This window comes from Podarcis melisellensis, assembly GCF_964234715.1.
Source record: "Podarcis melisellensis genome assembly, chromosome: Z".
Taxonomy (NCBI): domain Eukaryota; kingdom Metazoa; phylum Chordata; class Lepidosauria; order Squamata; family Lacertidae; genus Podarcis; species Podarcis melisellensis.
In genome coordinates, this window is record NC_138547.1 from 41462352 (window position 1) to 41477324 (window position 14973).

Consider the following 14973-nt stretch of genomic DNA (forward strand, 5'->3'; position numbering starts at 1 on the left):
GTTTTTACATTTTACGGTTGCACGTAATGGCAACTGGTGATTAATAAATATTTATTATATATTGGATTACATATGGACATTTCTTGACATCCCTAAGACCTTGGGGTTGAGGTTGATGGCAGCTTTATAAGCTCATCAAGGAGGCCAACAAGGTTTGGGAAATCCTGGCCTCTCCTGACTGACAGCAGATCCCAGAGAGAGAAATATCTGCCTCATCATCTGCTACCTGATTCTTTTGGAGCCTTCTAGATGCAGGACATGTGCTCTGCCACTGAGATATGGCCCTTCCCCATAAACTGGTGGATTCCTGCCAGCACTGTGCTATTGTGGCAGAAACCAATGGTGTCACTACAGTGGTAGGTGTTGCAGGGCCACAACGTGAAACCCTGCAGATCAGGCACCAATTCCCTGCTTCGTGTACCAGGGCTTCCAAAAGGTGTTGAGGCAGAACTACTACCGTCTCTCTGTCCTGCAGGTCTCAAAACCTTTTTCTAGCAACAGGGATTCAGTTTCCCCAAAAGAGTTGCAAGCCTTGTGACCTTGCCCCTCTCCAAAAATAGTAAATGCCTGCAAGTTGCCTAGTATTCCATTCCAGTTGCAGGCATTACTATTCTTACTTAAAATGCTGTTTTCTACAAAAACAAAACCAAAAAGAATAAATGAAAACATGCAGTGACTGCAATTTTTCCCTGGCAGTTTATTATGGTATGAAGGAAAAAAGAACATTTTGGTGTGCTTGAAGGTGGACATTGTCATACAAATGGATGCTGATGTGGCCATTGAAATCGGATCACACAAAGTATGAGCATTGTTGAAGAAAGCTTACAGTAGAACGGAATTCTTTTATAAACAGACTCTTAAATATACATTTAACAGGAAAAACATCGAAAGTTAAGCTATTAGCGTTTATAGACATTTTACCTGGGAGGTGAGAAATGGAAAAGGGGGGGAGGGGAGGAAGGACAGTCTCATCAAAAACAGAGAAGAAGATACGAAAGTTGTTTAGAACTAGAAACAGATAGCCTGCAAACTGCAAACTATACACTGCAAACTGCAACTATACACTGCTGAGGTGCGCAAGCCAGAAAGTGTTTCTAATTGCTGAAAGGCGACATTCATGCTTTCAGGCTTGCATGCGCTTCTGACACAGATAATTTTCTACAAAAGCACTTGGTATTTGTCACAGTCTTTCAGATCAACCACCTTCTTACCCTGTGGACCAGTTCACACATGCGCTTACATCACTGCTTGCTTACTCATCACCTGGTGACTTGTAGCTGATGCAAGCGGCAAATATTATATCTTGAGGTGATTCTGATGCTCGGCCTGTGGCTCGTCTGTACGGGCAACTCATGGTTTCGTGCTGTACTCATTCAGCACAAACACCGATTGTGTGGAACAGACCTTGGTCAACCACAGCCATAGAAAGAGCAAAAGAACAGTGTACAGGTTGTTGGCACCTTCAGTCCAGCAAAAGAGCTTGCCACAATGAGCTCCTTTATTAAGCAATTTGCTTGGATGAATTCCTGGGCCTGGTAGGGATTGAATTATTGTTGGCCAGATCAAAACTGATTTTTAATTCAGTTGATCTGTCATCTTAGATTTACACGGGCTTGGGAAGGCAAGGAATGTGGCAGCCCTTGCTTCCCGTTTACTCTGTTTTTCTGGACATAAAATATTTGATGCTGTAATACACAGTATTACTGAAACTAACATTTGCATATTTAGAACAAGATGTAACTCAACTCCTCTAATATACTAAAAAATAAGAAAGGAGAGAGAGAGAGAGAAATAGAAATAGAAAGAGAAATAGAGAAAGAGAAAGAGAAAAATAGAAAAAGAGAAAGAGAAAAAGAGAAAAAGAGAAAAAGAGAAAGAGAAAAATAGAAAAATAGAAAGAGAGAAAGAGAAAAGGGAGAGAATAGTCTATAGGATATTTACAAAGAGTCCAGCAAAGAAGTATAAATACTTCCATATTTAATGTTTAGGAAAACATAATTTACAAAAAATATTCAACTATATATACAGCGCTATTTGAAAAATCTGGGAGAGAGGTGAAGAGTTAGTTGGGCAAGTTAATTAAGAAGGGGAGGATTTCTATTATTATTATTATTGTAAATGCTTTTTTTTCTTTTTTTAGTCCTGCACAGATTATTTACATACCCATCAGCATCATCCCTCAAGAATCACACGTGTCCAGAGCTTTGTTGCCCCAAAATGTCATCTATCATTGTCAAATTATTCAGCCACTCTTCGTCGCTGCTTCCGCTGCCACCACTATTCTTCATGAGATTATCGATAAAGTCAACATCGCTGCAGTTATCAGGCAGAAGTGCATCATTTTGCTGGACCATGAAGTCGTACTGGGATTGCATCTCAGAGGCAGGGCTCATTCTGCTGAACGATCCTGACGACTGGCCAGCAGAGCCAGGATAAGTTGGTAGGCCAACTGCATGTGCAGCACTGAGCTGGCTAAAACTGGTTATGCCTTGAGGCATTGGCTTCATGACATTCATCGCTGCTTGCAAAGGTACTCTTGTCAGATTGGGTCTCAGGTTCTGGTTATTCAGAGGGCCCAAGTTCTGGCCTGATTGTCCCATACTGGCTTTTTGCATCTGTCTGGCATGGACCCCAGGAGCAATCTGATTGGGTGGTGCCACAGACTGGGTAAACGACGGACCAGAGAGATTTGGCCTTGCATTCTGCTTCGAGAAGATAGCATTGCCAGAGAACTGCTGCATACTGGCATCCATCTGGCTTTGATTTGGCATCCTTTGTGACCACATCTGAGGAGAGGTGGAGTAGACGTTAGCCATTCTTGGCATTGTCTGCTGCCTCAAGTGCTGCTGCTGCTGCTGCTGCTGCTGCTGCTGCTGCTGCTGCTGCGAAGTGTGGCTCGATAGGGAACCAGAGGCAAAGCTGGCCAGCACCATGCCAGGCCGAAGGGTAGGGTGGCCGTGAACCGCTTGCATTCCGGAACTCATACCCAGGGAATTTTGGCTTTGCCGCATTGGGAGGCTGAAATCGGCATTAGGTGGGTACATTCCTGGCTGCTTGCTGGGGTTGTGTGCAATCATCACCACTGCCCCAGTATTCTGGTTCACAGGGGACATCTGAGTGATCCCAGAGCCCAAGGTACTCTGCAACATTCCCTGGGGAGATGACATTAAGCGGTGATTTGGAGAAGGAGTCGACATGGACTGGGTGCAATCTGCTGACATGGGCTGGGAAACGGCTGCATAGAGGAGCAAGCAAGGCATTAAGTTAGGAAGAGTCTGGGCATGAGACACTTTGGATTCTGCACGCATCATTTCAATTCTTTAAGCACAAAATATCATACAAATATAACACACACATCCCAGTGCCACTTTTAACTGTTGCAAAGCTAGTTTCTCTCTCTGCTAAATAGAGTAAAGCTGGTCTGGTTTAATGGTTAAAACACAATTTGCCCTAGAGACAAATGATCAGCAAGATTACAGAGTGCAACTCTTGCTAGGCTTCAGCACTTCGGTTTGCAGGTAAACCTAAAATCTTACATTTGAATGCTCCTCCATGTAAAAAAATTCCCTGCACATGGAGAACCAGTCTGTCAGGGATTAGCTGGGGCCAAACTAGAACCCTCAGCTCCCAACAAGGTGGAAGGGTAACCTGAACATTCTTCAAACATGTTTTAAAAATCAAACTAATCTGCTGCAGCTCAATTTCCTCTGCTGCGTCTCAATGATTTATTTGCTTATTTATAGAGTTGCTATATTCACATTTCACCAGTGGCGTGTAAAATCTATCCATCCAATTTAGAACCAGTAATTTAAAATTCTGAAGCCTGCATTTCAAATATCTTAACTTTTCCGAATTCCACAGTTCAGCTCTAGTTTGCAAATGCAGGAATTGTGTTATATGAAATTAGCTTTGCTCTGCTGAAGTCCACGTTGCAGAACCTACAGTTCGGAGGCTATCACAACTAGAACTTGACAGCACCTTAGGCATGTAACCCCTTGTATTCCAAAGGACCCTTTTTTTTATTAAGGGTCAGGCTGGCTTATGCAAATCAGAAATGGAAGGCATGTGAGATCTGCAAGAAGGATATTTATGTATTATTAAGAGTTTCCTTGAAATCCCTGAATTAAAACAGCACACACAAAAGGGGTCAAGCTTTCGAGAATATGCTCTCCAACTCCTTACCAGTAAACTGATTCATCAGCTGCCCCACAAAATGACCCCTCTGCTCAGATGATACTCCCATCATGCTGTGTCTCTGCTTTTCCTAGGCGAAAGGGGAAAAAATGTTCACATCAAATACAAGTTCCACTCTTTTGTTGTTGTTGTTGCAATTATATTTTATTAAGTTTCAACATTTTAAACATATACAATCAATACATAATTACAATTTTCCCTCTTATTTTTGTCAACTTCCCGACCTCGTTTTTCACTGAGTGGTTGTTTTTCCCCTTCTGTTGCACCCTGTCACTCTCTTAAACAATCTCATTGGGTTGAGATCCAGGTGAAATGGGAAAGGGCTGCAATAGAAGGGTATTTTTCCCCCATTCCCCCCCCCACCTCTGTCCTCTCACTCTTTCTCTCTCTGTTTCTCTCTTTCAGAAAAGGATAAATCGTGTATCAGTTTTCTATTCCTTAAGGGCTGTTAGAAAGCACCATGATGCTTTGTATTTTAAATTGAATTATTGGGAACCCCAATGTTGGTGGGAGGCAACACATTATACAGAGATCATGTTCACATACCACTGTTGACTGCTACAAAAATGAACCTTTGCAATTGGAATAGTGTGACTGAGTAACAACAATTCCCAATACGCACGAACTCAATGAATTGTGGTTTGTTCAAACTGTGGTTCATTGGTAAAAATTTCTTGTGGATTTAGATTTGAACCAGGCATAGAAGTTTGGTTTTTATTAGAGTTAATAGGGATTAGGATATTAGTTAAAGTATTTATAGGCTGCCTTTTTGGGCAACACCATCAAAAGGCAATGTGTAACACTGAGACAAGATACATTTTAACACATGTATTTAAACAGAAATAAAAGCAAATAAACTTTTAAAGCTTTCTAACACATGTCCTAATCTAGCCAGGCAAACACATTTTGGCAGAGTGATTTTGGAACAGGTAACAGAAAGACTGGCTATTGATTTTCTCCCCAGATCCAGCAAGGTGGTATGGGAAGGGAAAAGAGAGAGAAACCCATCCAGAAAGTTTGCAGTTACGAACATAACCCAATGCAGTTACTCTATGGAAATGCAACGGATGTTTACCAGCTGTAGACGACTTTCTGAATGAGCAGAGACAGGTCTATATACTTTAATACGATGTCTTTGATAGCCCTGGAACAAAAGGTTTGCATTTCAGTTCCTGCATCCAAGTTGAAGAGCTGGTTTAGAGCTCCAGCCCACCCATTAGGCAAGCTGATCACATTGTTTTAGGTGGCAGTTTGGGATGGATGCTAGACCAGCGACCCCCTCAAGTCCTCTGCTGCTGACTGCCCCTCAATGCTATTTTGCTGGCCGGCTGGCCAGCCAGCTGACCACTGCCAGCCATTGTCCAGCCCCAAGACCCAGCTGCCTGTACCTTGGAGTCTAGGAGCCCTGCTGCCACTTTGACACTGCAGCAAAGTGTCACTTCTTGAGGGCTGCCCAGTCTGCTTGCCTATGTCTCGGTCCCAGGAAAGGCCCTTCTTCGGAACAAGGCGTTGGGGAAATTTAGTGTGAAGGATTTTAACAGCATCTGCTACTGCCAAAATGATGGCAACATCGGCCCTCTCCAAAGCCTTGCTCCAAGGAAAGAACCATTTGTTGCTGAGAACAAGACACTGGGAAAGATGGCCCAGAAGCAGGCAGCATGAGGAGGTGATGGGAGGACCAGAAGGCTGCAACTGGTGGGTGGCATGAACTGTGTTGCATTGGCCCCGAATTCCTTTATTAATGAAAGGAAGGGGCTTTGTCCCTTTGCTGAGCAACCTGTTTAAGAATGTAGACAAGACGTGATCTCAAGGTCTCTCTAGGACTAGGGAAGTTAGAGAGGGGGAACCACCTCAATTAACTATATGTGTGTTTTTCCTTCACACTGTAATCTCATCCAAGAACTGAGCATTTGTGCACAGAACTGAATATTTGGAAGACCTCTGTTTTCATTTAAACATAAGTCAGTTTCTAGCCATGAACTGGGATGGGGAGCTGTAAAAATAGGCCCTGGAAGAAAGAAATGTGGGCAGTGGTTTGTAATTTCCATGGATTTCAAGTGGGCAGGTGGTAGTTTATAATAAAACAAATGATGTAAATTAATAAATGGAAGTGTGCTTACTTGGAATAACTTCAAATCAGAACTGGTCTTTTCTGGTCAAATAAACTGGTCACTTTTAGCACAAGTTTGTGCTTTATAAACAGACACACAAGAATTGCACGTAGGTTTGCCCTGAGTATTATTAGACAGATCCCCAATAAGCTGTTTCATTGCCTTCCCTCTGAGACCACTGAGTACTGAGACCACCAGCTGTCTTCAATAACTATCTAGGAACAATCTATTTTGGTTATAATATACAGATGGAAGAGTGGGAACATATGAGGACAAAAGGGTTAAAATACACACTGTGTTATGATTTAAAAGAGAATTTTCATGTAAAGATGTACCATTGTCCTGAGAAGTTATTTAGAATGTATAAATATGTTCCAACTGTTTGCTGGAAGTGTCAAAAACACGAGGGGACATTTTATTGTGCAAAAAAGCTAAAAACTATTGGATACAAATAGACACATTGATACAGAAGATTCTGAAGCTTAATGTTCAATCAAACCAGAACTCTTCCTGCTGGAACTAATGGATATACAGTCATACCTCATGTAACGTCCGCTTCATGTTACGTTCTTTCAGGTTACGTCCCACGGCGACCGGGAAGTACTGGAAAGGGTTACTTCTAAGTTTCGCCGCTCGCGCATGCGCAGAAGTGCAAAATGACATCACGCGCATGCGCAGAAGCGGCGAATCGCAACCCGCGCGTGTGCAGAAGCGCCGCTGCGGGTTGCGCTCTTTTCATGTTGCGAACAGGCCTCCGGAACGGATCCCGTTTGCAACCAGAGGTACCACTATACAACAAGAAAAAGAGTATGCAAGATTATTGCAATACATGGACACAGCGGCAAGATTCTTATACGCACAAAGCTGGAAGGACCTACTATGGAAGAATGGTTATTGAAACTAATAGATTTTGCTGAGATAGCAAAGTTGACAAGTTTAATTAGAGAAAAATCATTGTTGACATTTATTAACGATTGGAAACCCCTTATGGGCTTTTTGCGCAAAAAGGAGAATGAGCTTGTGATATCTGGGTTTGAAGACTGACATAAGGTTGGTTTATGGAAATCAGAAGAGTTAGATACTGTTATGGAGCAAGTTAAGTCTATAAAGCCGATAGATGGAGAATCAGAAATCTTTTTCTTTTCTTTTCTTCTAAGTTTTTATGTTTAAAATGTTTGGTATTTGATTCTAACTTTTGCATATCGCTTTTCCTTTGTTTCTCTTTTCAAGCTTCTTTGGAGGTCTTTAAGCAGAGGCTTGACAACCATATGTCAGGAGTGCTCTGATGGTGTTTCCTGCTTGGCAGGGGGTTGGACTCGATGGCCCTTGTGGTCTCTTCCAACTCTATGATTCTATAATTCTAATAAAAATAGCTTTTGTAACAAGTGAGAAGAAAAAGGAAGAAAAAGGAAGTCTCTTCTTTTCTAACCTCACTAGGTATATTAATAGGAGAACCCCCTCCACAAACCCACAAAGATTACATACAGCCTCTTATGAACTTAACTTGTGCCTCCCCGTGTCCTGATTGAACACATCCATGCATTTGATCACTGCTGCCTCCTTCTCCTCCTTTGTTCTCTCCAAGAGGGAGAGGCTTTTCAAACCATCAAGCTTTCCTACCTGCCTTGCTCCAAATCGTCTGAGACCCCTAGAAGACTGCTTAAGTATTTACTCTTGCTGTCTTTTAATTTTCTTTGTTTTTTGGTGGGGAGTACGCTTTGCCCTTTCGGCAGGAACCGAAATGTTTCTTTATTTTTTTTTTAATACCTTTGGGAATTTAAGAATTTGTTTTGATTTTTTTAAATCATTTGCATTATTTGTATTTGCATTGGTGCAGTTGTTCTTTGTGAGCCACCTTGGGGGTGATAAGTTATTGGGAGCCAGTTAGACTTTGAACACCAGTACTGCTTGCCGAAGAAAGGAGGGCTGGTGATCAAGCATGAGGAAAGATGGCTCCCATTGCAAGACTTCAATCAAGTACCACAACTGCTGAACTAACCCTAGGGATAACAGCATTGCAATTTAAGTTCCATCACTCTGCCGTGGTAATCTAAAGAAGTCTCGTCACTTGAAATAACAGCCCTATCAGCAGTCATCTGGCTTCCCAGAGAAACTAAGAGACCAACCTGTAGCTGCTGCTGCTGCTGCCGTCTCATTATCTGCTGCTTCAGTAGATGGTTCCTTATGTTACAGCCATTCACCAAGGCTGAGGCTGGGACTGCAGGTGGGATCTCTAGTGGCTCCTGAAGTCTAGCAATGATTTGAGATCTCTTTAAAAAAGGGGGAAATATTGTTACTCTTTTAACCAGGACAAACACTAAAAGGGCATTTAGACCATCTGTCCAAACTTTCCAGATAAGACCGATGGAGTGGCTCTCAGTTCCAAAATCACACCAAAGCCCAGTTGTGCACCAACCATAGTTTAAAACCAAAACCATGGTCTGAGCTTCCAATCAACCATGGTTTAGAGATTACCGTATTTTTCGCTCCATAAGGCACACCTACTTTGGGGGGGGGGTGTCAAGAAAAAAATATTATTTAAATATTATTTATTGTATGCATCCCAGGCTCTGCTCAGCGTTCCCTTTCATGAGCCGCGTGGAGCGTGTGTGTCGCTGACGGGCTGCCCTTCTCCCTCCTCGGGGAAAAGCTTCCAAGAGCCACACACACACTCCACGCAGCCCTTTAAAGGGAGCGCGGCTCTTGGGGGCTTTTGCGGGAGGTGGGGGAAGTGAGAGAGCCACGCTCTGTCCCTTCCCCCACCTCCCGCAAAAGCCAGGGATAGCCGCGCGAAGCCTCCCCAGGGCGGCGGGATGAAGGCTCCCCACTGCCCTGCGGAGGCTTCGTGGGCTACCCCAGAGCTGCTCAGGAGCTTTGTTGGGGCTGGCGGGGGAAGCCAGGGTTTCCCCCCCCCATCCCCAGGGACCACACATTCGCTCCATAAGACGCACAGACATTTCCCCTTAGATTTTAAGAGGAAAAAAGTGCGTCTTATGGAGCAAAAATACAGTATCTGCCTTGCTTTCCTTTGGTACAGTTCTCCCATCTCTAGGTACAGGAACCTCTAGAGGAAGGACCACCCACCATAAATATGATTTGTCTATTCAGAAGTCACCACAACCCATATTTAAGTTTCCGAAATAATGAGGTATCTGAATTGTGCAACCAAGTTCCAACTCCTGTCTACGGGGCAAGTAAGAACTGTTGTGCATCTAAGCAAAATACGGACAATGTGTCATACTGGCTTGTCAACAATCACTCGCCCAATCCTCTGCATCCAGGCACATGAGCTTTTGCAAACTGAGGAAAAGCCACTTGAAGTCTGGCTTCACCCCCTTTTGGGCAGTTACTGTAAACCAGGAATCTTTCTAATGTTTGAAAGGCCAAATAGCATCTAAATTACCAGAAGCATTCTCTCTCTCTCTCTCTCTCTCTCTCTCTCTCTCTCTCTCTCTCTCTCTCTCTCTGTCTGTCTCTAAGACAGAGAAAAAGAAACAACTGTCGCCAATATATTCATGTTTGTCCATACCAGGTGATTGTGAATTTCTGTAAAGAAGGACAAGAGCGCCATTGTGGAAAGCTGAATGGGTTGGGCCAATTAAATTTTATTTTATTTACATCCCACCAAGGCAGCATGCACATAATAAGAACAGTTAAAATGCACCCTAAAACTACACACCACCACAGAAAAATACAAGAACTAGCCTAAACCTAGTCCATAAAAAAGGCCCGGTGGGATAAAAGAGTTTTCACTCCACATCTGAAGACCAGTGGAAGTGAGGATCTCCGAGGAATGCGAATTCCACAATTGTGGAGCCACAGTTAAGAAGGCCCTGTCCCTAGGATATACCAATTTGACTTTCATCAACGAGAGGGCCTCCGGGATAAATGTGAATGCCAAGGAAATTGCTATGAGAACAGGTACCATATTTTTCGCTCTATACCAGACCACAAGATGCACCTAGTTTTTGGAGGAGGAAAACAAGAAAAAAATATATTCTGAATCTCAGAAGCCAGAACAGCAAGAGGGATTGCTGCGCAGTGAAAGCAGCGATCCGTCTTTCTGTTCTGGCTTCTGTGCTAGCCGCGCAGCCTGCATTTGCTCCATAAGATGCACACATATTTCCCCTTACTTTTTAGGAGGGAAAAAGTGAGTCTTATAGAGCAAAAAATACGGTAAGTTTTCAAACAGTCTGGACCAAACCAGTTCACCACAAAATCAGTGTAACAGATGCTGGCCACATCAATCCTATCAGTTTCCTGGCAGATAAATTTTCATCCAATTAAATTTTCATCATTATTATTATTATTATTATTATTATTATTATTATTATTATTATTATCAGCATCACCATCATCTAAATTTGTATACTACCCTTCATCTGAAGATCACAGGGTGGTTTACAACATAAAAACAAAAAGGGAGAACACAAAATACATTTTTTAAAACCCTAATAATGGCCCTCCCACAAACACATTTAAAATGCCACATAGTGTAAATCAGCCCAAGTCCTGCTCTTAATGAGCTGTGAAATAAAGCCTTCGAAAAGGGAGGGCTAGATGAGGTAATAACCACAGGTATCCAAAGCATATAAGTGACTGTCAACCTTAAGGTAGGATATAATGTGTCTGATCTATGTTGAATTACTGGGAACAGGAATTAGTATTTTGGCCCAGATAGGAACAGCCTGTAGGAGGAGATACTTTTAAAGCATGCATTTATTTGATCCCATGTTTATACTCAATTATCTACTGTCCATGTTCAGGCTGTACTGTTGTAATGCTATCTTTGTGGGAATGCCTTTAAAGATGCTTTTAAAACCTTCAACCATGGTATCTTTCTGGAGCAGCTGTCTGAGTTAAGGGTGCGTAGCACTGGTTTCTGGTGGTTCCAGTCCTGCTGGGACAGTCATCTCCAGAGGGTTATGCTTGGGGAGTGCTCTTCAGCATCAATTAAAGTGCTGGTTTTAACCTACAAGGCCGGAAACAGCTGAGGACAGCAATACCTCAAGGACCGCCTCTCCCCATATGAACCAGCCCAGACCCTGTAATCTTCCTCTGAGGCCCTTCTTTGTGTACCTCTTCCACAAGAGGTCCAGAGAGGAGAACAGGAGAACTTTTCTTTGGTGGCTCCCCATTTGTGGAATGCCTTCGTGGCACATTTTTAGGTGCCAGGCAAAAAGAAGACTTTATTTCACAGCTCATTAAGAGCTTAATAAAATGCCATCTCCTGTAATCTGAAACCCAAAGATGAGCTATATATCTGACTACATTCTGTTAGTCTGGAGTGCAGAAAGTTTTGAGGTACTCAAAGCAACGTCAGATAGGACGCCAGAGTTAGCTAACTTTACAGCTTGTTTGAATGGCAGGGAAACACAGGGAAAAGTAATTTACTATTGCAAGAACCTTGCATCACTTTGGCCAGGGCTCTTTAGTGTTCTCCTACAAATCCCGCATCTAAGAGGAAGGAGGAAGCACCTCTGGATCATACATGGTGTTAGAAACTGAGATATGAAAGCTAGGAGCTAAATGGCTCCTTACACCTAGGTTATGGGAGCAACAACGGAATGTCTAGGTGCACTTTTTTAAGAACAAGAATACAAAGCTAAAAATGTATGATCTGCAGCTGAAATATGTTCATTTTTCACATGGTCTATTCCTTCCCCTGCCCACCCCCTGATATTCTTAAGAGGGTCTCTGCTCCAGTCTTCAGAGAGTAGCTGAGAGTGGGGAGGCAGAAAAAGATCCTCCTTTCTTTCCACTCTGCAGTTTTATTCTCAAATCTTAGGTGCAGTACTGTGCCCAGAGCTCAGAAACTGCTTGGGCTAATGAAATTTCCTGTCACAAAATGCACCTAGAATAATGGGAGTTTCAAACACTGACGATAGTCCATAGTGGGTGAGCTGAAGAGTTTGTGCTGCTCTGTTTCTTAAGCCTTTCACAAAAAGCAACAGCACTGGCCTGATTTGCACCACCTGGGGTCCTCATTAAGAATTAACACAAGGCTGGATCCCTTAGATGGCAGTCTTGGGCATCTGCAGGGGACCCAAGAACAGCAAAGGGGCCCACTGTCCCAAGAGCACCATCATTCTGGATTGCAGGGGCATCCATAAAAGTTGGGAGGCAGAATGAGAGAGTTCTCAGTTTGCACACCCTGATTCCTCCAGATTAAAAGGGGAGCCACTGAAGTTGTTCGATTCAAGGTCTTACATATCCTGGAACTAGCTGTAATTGGGTGGGGGGAGGCAGTGGTGAGGGGTGAGAGTGGTTATCTAGAAACCACTCACCATCAGTGATGAGGAGGGCAGAGACCTGAACCAAAATCTCATAGGGGATATTTGGAAAGGAAGAATCAAAACACACAGAATAGCCCAACAAGGTAGGAAATTATACTGTCTGCTCCTTCGTCGCCATCTGCCTCGTAATCTGCTTCAGCCTCCAGTACTATTTTACATTATTGATGACATTTTGTTATTACTGGCAAAGAAGGATATGTACATTATACAGCAAGCATGCTAAAAACTGGGCCACATTTCCTTTGTTTGCCAAATGGAAACCTGCATCCTTTGTTTGAGTGTCCGTGTTATCAGAAGATAAGGAACCAAGAAAAAGCGTAGCTGCCTTTTGACATCTGACAGTTAGGATCATGCTAGAATGAAGAAAACAGGAAGTCAGCAAGGAAACCTTGGATTGTGTTGTTGGAGAGCAAAGCAGAAAAGGGATTTTTGAGGGGTGGGGGAAGAGAGATGTGGGTGGGTGGGTGGGGCTGGCTGCATCATGCAAAGAAAGAAACACCACTTTGATAATAACATCCATGAAGAAAAGAAAAAAAAAACCAAAGGAGATAACTAAAATCACTTACTTTTATGGTGCATGTTTGCCGTAGCACTTGTTGCCTATACAAAGCCCACAATTGCTAGAATACAATCACTCGCGATACAGTTTCCTAGAAGATGCAAACCTCTACCTCACACTACACTTTGATAGCATCAGTGAACATGATACTGGTGAACATTTTGATCCCTTAACTATCTGGTTTCCTGTTTCACACCCTCTCCCCTCTGACCTGCACAGAAAAATCAGGGCCAGCTCCAGAGAGCAAAAAGGCTAGAAATTTGCAGCGAAAGGGCACCACTGTCCCACAAGTGCTACAATTCTCACTTATGGAGCACCCAGGAAAGTTGGAGGCAGTTTTGGAGAGTTCTTGGTCGGCACATCTCACCTCTTACAGGTTACTAGGGCTCCCTGAAGGTGCCTGGTCCGAATCCTAAAGCCAGCACCGATGCAGTAAACAAGGATTGCTCTCTAGGAGAAAAACGTACAGAGGCTGCAAGCCCACCTCCCCTTTCCAAATCAGATGATAGTCTGTAGCTCAGTTTTGAACAAATGTAGGCTGCCTGCAGGGGAAGATCTGAAGTAGCAAGGATTCAATTTGCTTGCCCTACACTTGAAAGGCACTCAAAGCTCTCATGCCTATTTCCTCCCAATCTGTCTGGCTGTGTATGCGCTGAAGCAAACAGGTTTATCACTGGGATGATCAACAGAGCCTTTTGCTGAGGGCAACTGCATTAAATAAGCCCATTGTGGAGGGCTGTTCTTGCGGGCAGAACTCCCACCACAGTTCTGACTCAATTTCATTCAGAACACAAGAATAATGTCCCCCCACCCTCCCTGTATTAGTAGGGGAAAGTAAGCATTCAAGCTCAGCGCTAATTATGGCTTTAATTATATAAAGGTGCTCTGTACATAACACTACAATAAAGGCAATTGGATTCATTTCTCTGCAAGGATGTGCGAAGAGTTGCAAAGCTTTGGAGTGAAGTTTGATACAGAAAATGTAATTAGCTTCTGAGGGAAAAAACATATTGTTTTTGTACGCTGCAACAAACACAACAATAGAGGAAATGACAATTGGCAATCAGCACCCTGCAAAATTACATTAAACAACAACAAGGAAAGTTCCTTATTTTCACCGCTAGTGGGAACTACAGTATTCCCTTCTGCTAAGACAAAAAAAAAAGGGGCATGCAAGTATGACAGCTAAGAATAGCTCACTGCACATGATCAAGACGACATTGCTATCTGCATCAAAGGTTAATGAACCTATTCCCCTCCCCCCTTTCATCATTTAGAAAGGAACTCATTTGCCTTCTCATTCAGAGGCTAAGTCAAACAAGATGATGCATAATGCAAAATAAGAGGGCTGTTTGACCAATTAAACAATCACCTGCCTTTTAGCAGATTATACAGTTAATCATGTAAAGTTAAACCTATCAACCAAAACCTCATTATAGGTACAATTGTAATTTACAACTGTATCAACAACAAAACACCATGCTTTCTTAGAGAAGCGATTCTTCATCTTCCCCTTGGCATTCCCCAATGCAACAACACACCAGATCCAATATACAGCCACAAACAAAGAAGTTCCTTTGTAATCAGTGATGCTACAAGTTTTATTTTCTCTTGTGGATCAAAATTAGTTACCCAATCAACTGCCACCATATTTGATTAATCTTCCAAATAAAAGCTTTCAGCCCTATTGCGCAAACAATTACACTGAAATCACAGGAAAATGATATACTGGGAAGATTTTCAAAAACAACAACTTGGTGGGGCCAGGTCAACTCAGGACAGTTAGATCAGTTCAGGATAGCACCCATGTTTT

The 14973-nt window shown here is 42.8% G+C and overlaps 1 protein-coding gene across 11 annotated transcripts in view; it reads right to left on the reverse strand.

Moving 5' to 3' along the window:
• Positions 1 to 677: 677 nt before the first annotated feature.
• MAMLD1 (mastermind like domain containing 1) overlaps positions 678 to 14973 on the reverse strand; it is a 131429-nt gene continuing 117133 nt past the window's right edge. For 9 of the 11 annotated variants that reach the window (XM_081897579.1, XM_081897576.1, XM_081897582.1 and 6 more), the window contains 4 exons: positions 8432 to 8575; positions 5270 to 5338; positions 4183 to 4264; positions 678 to 3235 (listed from right to left, as the gene is read on the reverse strand). In XM_081897579.1, coding sequence (XP_081753705.1) covers positions 2187 to 3235; positions 4183 to 4264; positions 5270 to 5338; positions 8432 to 8575 — 1344 coding nt within the window. In that variant the 3' untranslated portion in view covers positions 678 to 2186. The remainder of the gene's footprint in view (positions 3236 to 4182; positions 4265 to 5269; positions 5339 to 8431; positions 8576 to 14973) is intronic. The other 2 variants (XM_081897584.1, XM_081897578.1) reach the window with 2 other exon arrangements.